General features: G+C 41.8%; 1 protein-coding gene across 4 annotated transcripts in view; it reads right to left on the reverse strand.

Moving 5' to 3' along the window:
• Positions 1 to 8,532, reverse strand: part of NFXL1 (nuclear transcription factor, X-box binding like 1) — a 68,078-nt gene that overhangs the window by 58,977 nt on the left and 569 nt on the right. Inside the window, exons 2-8 of one of the 4 annotated variants that reach the window (XM_044417819.1) lie at positions 7,301 to 7,343; positions 6,476 to 6,646; positions 4,548 to 4,657; positions 3,061 to 3,194; positions 1,376 to 1,554; positions 938 to 1,099; positions 668 to 768 (exon numbers count right to left, since the gene is read on the reverse strand). In XM_044417819.1, the coding sequence (XP_044273754.1) occupies positions 668 to 768; positions 938 to 1,099; positions 1,376 to 1,554; positions 3,061 to 3,194; positions 4,548 to 4,657; positions 6,476 to 6,646; positions 7,301 to 7,304 (861 nt within the window). In that variant the 5' untranslated portion in view covers positions 7,305 to 7,343. Of the gene's footprint in view, positions 1 to 667; positions 769 to 937; positions 1,100 to 1,375; positions 1,555 to 3,060; positions 3,195 to 4,547; positions 4,658 to 5,670; positions 6,167 to 6,475; positions 6,647 to 7,144; positions 7,205 to 7,300; positions 7,344 to 8,532 lie in introns of those variants that run through there. The other 3 variants (XM_044417818.1, XM_044417816.1, XM_044417820.1) reach the window with 3 other exon arrangements.

Raw genomic sequence — 8,532 nt, forward strand, 5'->3', positions numbered from 1 at the left:
ACAACTACTTGCATAAGAGTGGCCATTGATGCTAGGGGGCAGCTGACAAACAACTCCTTGTGCTGCTGACCTAAAACGCCCATCAACCCTTGCCAGCACCACCAATGAGGGGGGACACAATAAGTCAGGCAGGCCATCAGTTGCCCAGCCCTGCTTTAGAGGCTATAGCTTAGATGAATTCTTGCTCTTGTGTAAGGAACTTCTACTCACAGAAGACAGTCACTCTGATTTTAGTCCATGTTCCTCTCCTACCACAGCCTAACATACCACCTCCCACCCCATTCAAGCACCCAGCTCCAGACTGGGAAAGCCACATTACATGACATTGATGCTTGTATGACCAAAAGCTTTGCACCAAGCCACAGCAATACACTGGTAGCAGTGACCTGGAAAAAGGCTAGCACAGACAAACAAATGGCTCTTATCTGGAGGCAATAATTCAGTAGGCTTATGAGTCAGCGGGAAGGCAGCAGAAGTTCCCATGTAGCTGCTGAACCAATTTCTTTTCCTCTCAAGTCACATCTTAAATTCCTTGCTCATCATGTTGACACACAAGATTTCTTAGCAAGGTCAGAGGAAGGAGTTAAAGGTTCATTACCTTCCCTCTAAAGCAAAGCTTCATATATTTGGTAACAACTTAACATGGCAATCTTTAAAGAAAATATACCTGATCACAGTGCCACAAAGGACTCGCACAAAGTCTTTCTGTGACTTGTCTACCACAGACACAACTTTGCTTACTGACTCTTGGGCAGGGCTGACAGTCTCCTAAAAGCAAGGTGCAGCAGATGATTAGACGTTTGCATGGAAACAAATCACTTAAAATATTCTCCTTTCAGGAGAAGGGATGTACAGATAGGTTAGAGAAAGTTGATCTTGCAGACAAATGTAACAGAAAATTGATTTTTTAAAATAACATTGGGACTGCTACATCTACCTGGATGACAAGGTTTCTCACAGTTGTGTTGTCCACATGGAAGTTTCCGTCCACAGGGAAGCTGACAGGACCATTCTTTTGTGCTGCATCTCCGTGGCACAGGCTTGGCCTTCCTACAGTAACAGGTTATTGTGATCATCTTTGGACAAGGTGGACAAGGACCTCGGAAGACCAAAACAAAACCGTATTTAGAAACTGACATCCCAACAGTTGCTGCCTTGAGTTGCCCAGCTATTCCAATGTAATCAATAGAATAGATCAGGGAGTCCATAAAGCCGGTACTCCAAAGCTTTGACACTGATAGGTTTCAGTAATATTATCTGCTACAAAAATTCTGTCTGCATGTAGCTATGTTTACATCCATGCCACCCCATGCTTTTCATCAGTTTGGCTTTCATGATAGCTGAACTCATTAATAATGACATTACCATTACATACCTGGGTGGCAAAGAAGTAGGCACCTGTGCCCACAAGGAGGCTTGAACTCTCTCTCACACACCTGGCCACAAGAATGAGGAACCAGCCAAGGGTCCAATGGTGGATCCTCCACCTTTCCACAGTAGCAATAGTAGCGTGTTGGAGTCTCAGCCCGCTTGTACTCAAACCTGCATTTTGGACTGAAAGAAGAGCATTTGGGGGAATTCATGGAGAGTTCAGTAAATGTCAACTCAAGAATAAGGTGTTATTGCAATCACACTTTAATCCAATGGTGATGCAATCACAAATAATAGCCAGCTTGGATGCTAAATGCTGATTTTTAATGCACATGCCATAAGTGTTATGCCAAAGTAGTGCTTAACTGTATATAAGACTTTGCTGTAAATGCTCATAAGATGAATGCAAAGTTGAATATGTGAAAGAAGTTGCTTTAGCTTGCTGAGGACACGTTGGCTTCCACAGATAGTAGATAAAGAGAAGTGACAAAGGTGATAAAAGATCTTTTTTAAAAATGCAAGACTAGTCTGATCAGAGAACTCTTCCTAGTGGCTTATTTCCAGGTTGTATAAAAAGTCTCCACTGCACAGAAAACACAGATGGATTTAGAAGGCCTCCCCAACCCAATTCATGTCTTCTTTAAAAGGCACACAGTCTTCGCTTAGAAACAACAAAAATCTGGAGTGATAAACAAGACTGCACAAGCAAATTTCAACATTGCACCATAGAACTTCTCCTTCCACTACCCACCTGCCCTCTCCCAAACAGATTCCACCACTCCCTGCAGTTCCCTATGTCTACACGTGCTCCCACAGGCCTGCTCAAAATTGTTCCCTCTTGAGTAGGTTTGCAGGACTGCAGGAGGACCCGGCAGGCCCACAGACTTAAGCCAAACCTCCTGGGTTCCCAATCTGACCCTAAGTGTTCCCCAGATGGGTCTTTCTCCCGACCACTAATTAGTTGGTGGGTTATTGGCTTTTACATGATTTTTGCCTATTCAAAAACACTGAAACATTTCTGCAAAGACTTAGTTACTAACAGGAAGAGCTTTAAATTATTCTGGTATTTTTGGAATTTTGGTCCTCACCCTCTGATTTGGGTCCCACACCATTTTGCCTCCACCCTGCCTCCCATAACTGGAAGGCAGTCCCCACCCTGCTCACCTGAGAGCATCTCCAAAATGTCACTCAGACCTTGGGCAGGAAAAAGTCCAATACCTTGAACTAACAGATGCCATTCTACTGGCAGACAAACATTGCTGGGAACAGCCCCAAAATAAAAGGACCAGGCAACAGCTTGATTTTTCTCCACCACACACACTTTCTCCTCTTACATTTAGTGTGGCATATATAGTTGTATTTTAATGATTTGTAAAGGAAAGAACAAAGACATTTGATATTTTGTGGGGGGAATATATACTTGGGTTCGGGATCTAATGTGCTTAAAAGGATACTTTCAGAATTGAGGATACTGCTCTGTACTGCAGTAAGCCCTTTGAAAACTTAACCGTGACAAAGTGAATAAAAAGGTCCTGGCTGAATTTGTGAAACACCATTTTCTTAGTGTTGAAGGCAACATCAGAACACACATTTTGTAGCTTAATAGTTACACCCACCCTTCTTTTAAAAACTATGGCTCAATATTCCATAGTAGAAAGCACCTTTTGAAATAAAACCTTAAAAGCCTACCATGGCCATGGATAATCCTTTTTTCCAAAATCATCATCTGTCAAGGGAGAAGATATTAGGAAAAGGCTGTCCTTAGCCCACTTCTGAATGCATGGCATGTGGAATATGCAGAAACATCCAGAACAACTCCAGACCTGGAAGACAAGCAAAAATGCATCAGATTCTCTTCCAAGTAAATCTGTTGATCTGGCATATGAAATCCACCCATTAAAAGCAACCTAAGAACAAGAAGAGAAAGGCTTTGTTTTCCAGTAGAAATAGCCACTGATCTGCAGGTCTAGAGCAACACTGCATTGATTTAAAATTTGTATCTTCAACTATTTGCCACAGGATCAGACCTTGAGGCTAACAATAGATGTAAAACTCTCAATTCCATAAAGAGACAATCCACTGCCCTCCACCTAAGAGGAACTCAAGTCTCCATACTCAGATGCCTATGTGCAACCACACAGTGAGATGTGGCAGTAGTGATCCTCACCATTGTGCCACATACCATATATTTTCTCAAGATGGGCATTTACAGCCATCTAGATTTACTGCCAGGGAGAGAGAAGGAAAGAGGCTGGGGAGAGGATATGAACTGGTGTAAGTTGTTAGACACAGTATCTTCCCTTCCACATCCCACACCACAGCCCACCCTTTTTCATCCTCTCTAAGTCCAGTTGCACGGTCCAACTGCACAGGAGGGAGCCAGTGCAGTTCTTTCTGCACTGGATGTACTTGGACTGAGGTGAGGGCTCAGTCATTACTGTCCCAGTTCTAAGGTCATAGGACTTCAGAGCTAGGACTCCTGCAAAATCTGTGCCCACACTTAGACAGTACCAGAAGGCCACAGGATTATACCCTAAACCACCCAAGCACAACAGCAATTCAAACATCAAATGCCAGATTAAAACACATACATATTAAGTCTAAAACATCCGTCTTAAGTCTAAGACGGACAGAGGGAGGGAGGGAGGGAGGGAAGGAAGGAGGGAAGCAATGCTCAAGTTTAATAGACACATTGACCAAACTCCCATGTCATCAGCAACCTATAGCTAAGAAAGCATGGACAGCTGAAAATAGCCTTTGTCTTGAGCACTTCTAGAGAATGTATTGCCCAAATTAAGATCTTTCTTGTGCATGTATGTGTCAGAACTGGATCAACTTTATTACTAGAGCTCATAAAGTCAACTGCAGCAGAAACTAGCATGGCAGAGGAAATGTGATCTACTTTAAAGATCCCCCAAACAACTATAATAGGGTACAAAAGAGGTTTGAATGCACAGTTCAGATGACAAATGGTTGTTACAGTAAAAACACATGTCCAGCAAGATCATGAATACCTGAACAAAAGGAGGTTTGTGTCACTTTCTGTGCAAGTTTTTTGAAGGGATTCCAAATGTGGAATCACAAATATGCCTTTTTATATGCTATCTCTCCCTTTGGAGTTCAACAGGTAAATAGAAAAATAAAATAGATAATACTCATAATGTTAAGATACTTACAGCTTGGTTTCTCTTAATAGAAGCAATACAAATCAAGCATGTCATTGCCCCAGATTGAAAAGCATCATTCATGTACTGTCTTGTGCGTTCCAATTCACTTGCATCTCCATCTGGAAAAAAAAAGAAAATTATTTTGCACGTTATTTTTAAAAAATAGTTGACAATGTTTTAGTCTAAGGTTTAGATATGTGAGTGGGCCAAATGCTACCTTCTTCTGCTGCCTTTCCTTAGAAGACAAGAGTATTTAATTGCTACACCACCCATTAGTCAAAAGTCTCAGGGCAGTTCACAAAAAATGAGGTATGAATGGGAAAATAATGGTGTCAACAAGAGCACAACGCAGACACAGGCAAGCCTCTCTGGGGATCTCAACTGGTGTACCACAACAGGAAAGACCCTCTTATTAGTCACTTTTTGCACTTTGTTCACTATGCTTTCCCTGTAACGTTGGAATCAGAGCCTGCTGCAGCCAGAAGACAACCAGATAGTTGTCTGGATAGATATCCAGTCTCAAACTGTTTCTACCATAAACCTCCAAGACGTTTTTATTTCAAGACAAGAGGATACTTTATATGTCAACCTCCTGCTTCTGGGTTAGGGCTGCTATGGTGAGGGAGAGCTAGTTAACATGGGAGCAGGAAAAGGGAGCGGAGCACAGTGGCATCAGCAAGACAGAAGGGAGAGTGCTTGTGGCAGGCAAGGAGGTGAAGATGGTTCCAATGATGATGACAGAGAGTGAGCACATCAAGGGAGGGAAAAGCTAAGCATTGTGGGAGTAAGAGAGTGTGGCAGTAGTGGCAGGCAGTGAGTGTGATGGGGAGAAAGAGGCGAGCATGGTAGCAGCAGCAACAGGGGAGCTATGCATAGCAGAGAGGAGCAGGAAGTGAGTGCAGAGGTGCAGGAAAGAAGCAGGTGTGAAAGTGGAAGCAGCAGGGGAAGTGAGCATGGAAAGGAGGAAGTGGGTACCACAGCAGTGGGAGAGAGGAGGAGATTACATTAGGAAGGTCCATCCTGTGAGAGCACCCATGGACACTTTTCAAAACATGAGTGCACATGGACTGAACACGGTTGCCCACCCCTGCTCCAAACTAATACAAGCCACCACACAGCTGGGCTTACTTACATTTGCCTGAAGCATATGCTGCCAGTATTTTATCCTTGCCCAATCATCACTTATATTTATCTGTAAGCAGTGGCTTGACACTGCACAAACAAGCAGATGTCCTGATCACCCCAGAAGCTTTCCTCAACTTAGACTGTAGTCCAACACATCTGCTGGACGCCATGTTGGAGAAGGCTGCCACAGATGGTACTCCCCTACACTCTGAAAGACTGCATCTAAAATCAAAGAAACCAGAGTACTTGGCCATGCTTTCTTTCTTCATAGGTCAGATAAGTAGGGCTCCTAGTACAGTCTTTCCAAGATCAGCTCCATAATTTTTTGATGCACCCACAAAAAGAGATGGATAAATGTCACATGCAGTAATTACTTAAAATTGTACCATGGGGCTTCTCTTTCAAAGGACATGGATCACATTCAACATGCATGACTTAGCCTGGGCAGGCAAGCAGTGGGTGAGCAGAGGACTTAATCTCAGCTATCATGATATCTCGAATTATTTCACATTCACATAAATAACCCAATGAAAAAATTCCTACTTGTGTGCTTCAAGACATGGGGTTGACTAATGTTGGAAACAAGATACTGGATTAAACAGACTCTTGTTCTGTTCTACCATGGCTCTTTTTCTGCTTTTACAATTTTAAGAGTATCCACAGTTGTATATTTACTGCTATATTTAGAACTTTTGAAATAGTTATGTTTCTGAGCACTTTATATCTATGTATGTATATTTATTGTTCTTAAAATAGAACTACTGATCTAAGACATAGTGAAAGCTGATGAAGGAAAATATAAATGTCTTTACCAGTCTGATTAGTATAAGTTGTAAATGTTTTGGCCAATATTTTTCCATGTTTTCCTTCAATATCTTCATCCTCTTCTTCAGATGAGGAATTAAACTGATCTTCAACAAGTTTTTTAGCTGCAGCTTGGTTAGCTTTCTTAATTTCATCAAATTTTTTCTGAGAAGATATTTCTGTTAAAAGGAACAAAGTGGAAACATACACATCAAAATAACAGTAAAGGATCCCAGTATACATAAACATGCAAAAAACATGCAAAAACTGTTCAAATGCTTAATCTATGAACACATTTCAAGGTTTTTTAAAAAAAATGTATGGCTGAAACCCTGTTTTTCTCTATAAATGACATAGTTTCAATGATCTTCTAGTATGCAAAGACAGGACAGATAAAAAATAAGAGTAGGCTCTCCTCAGAACTAGTTGTGTATTCTCCTGAAACTCTGCTAGACTTTTCAGTTTCTTACATCAGTATCCTCCACCCTTCTGCAACTAGCCACCTGTTTAATATGAATGTATCTTACCATTTGTGTGAAGAAGACATGTCAATCACTAACAATTTGACCCTGCAGCGTTAATTAAACATACCACATAACTGAACCCTCAACAGCTCTTCTATGCTGCTTTAGAGATGGCTAATTTGGAGCAGAGAAGTAACATAGAGGAAGTAGTACCCATCTCATTCCCCATCCACGGGCTGCATCTCTGCTCCAAACAGCTTCTCAGTTGCTTCTATTATCCCAAATGAGTTCCAAACTCATGTTGACAAGACAAGCTCAACTGAGGACATCTGAAGTGCAGAAGTGAAGGGCAGGGAAAGAGCTAAGTACCCATCTTGATAGTCACTGCAGCCCGCTCTCAAGGCAGCTTTTCCTGAAGCAGGGGAATAGAAAGTACATGTTCATATGTACCCATCAGGATTTATGAGTTAGGTTAAATACAGTTTTTAGCCATGCCCATAGAATGCAACAAATGGCACAGGTGTTAAGTAAAAAGTTAAGAAGTAAATCCATCAATCAAATTCATCAAAAACCACTCTTATCTGTTAAATAAACTAAAATATAAAAACTGAAATATATTTGCTTTACAAAAATCTTAATACCGATGTCCTTTTAAGATCTGTCACCCCTTGCAACCTTGCAAGGACTGCCACCATTTTACCTCACTCCTACTCAGGGCCCAATGCCTCAGAATGGATTTTTAGTATGTTTTTCATAGAAGTTGGGAAGATACCAGAAAGAATCCCAAATACATTTGCACTTTTTTTGGTCCTTCACAAACAGGCAGGAATGAATATCTGCCACTAGGAATTTTATTTAGTTTCTACCTCCATTTTACTGCTCTGCCTTGATTTGTGCCCATTTCTCCCTTATGTCTTACTGCTCTGTTGTGACACATATTTTAGAAACCGGTATGCTTAAATCCAACTCACTTTTCTACCTGAAATTTGCATGTGCTTACTCAGTCCCTCATTTGCCTTGAAATTTACACACATTTAACAATCCCATTCACTGCTCTGTACATCGGTCAACTAACAGCAAAGACAAGTGACAGAAAGCTATCAGCAGGAAGTAGGGGGATATCAGTGTGCCCGGCTAAATAGCAGATGAATGATCTTGGGCATTTGCACAAGACCTCTACTCCATCCCCCCCCCACACACACACACACATACAAACTGACACAGGACAGAAAGATCAAAACTACCCGACAAACATATCCTGATGGCGCCCAAAATACCTAGCGGGTTGGCGGGGAGGGTGGGGTATAGAACATGCATAGACAAGACACACGAGAGAATGGTTAGTGTGCACGTGAATGATGTGCGTGCATACCCCTACACGACGGTGTACGCGCACGTGAATGATGTGGCTTTGATTATAACTGCCATTGTCAACATCGAAAAGCGGTTCGAGGACACTCTTCCCGCCCCCGAAACAGGAAGGAAGGAAGGAAGGAAGGAAGGAAGGAAGGAAGGAAGGAAGGAAGGAAGGAAAGAAAGAAAGAAAGAAAGAAAGAAAGAAAGAAAGAAAGAAAGAAAGAAAGAAAGGAAGAAAGAAAGAG

Source organism: Varanus komodoensis, unplaced genomic scaffold (assembly GCF_004798865.1).
Source record: "Varanus komodoensis strain SLA01 unplaced genomic scaffold, ASM479886v1 scaffold9, whole genome shotgun sequence".
NCBI lineage: Eukaryota > Metazoa > Chordata > Lepidosauria > Squamata > Varanidae > Varanus > Varanus komodoensis.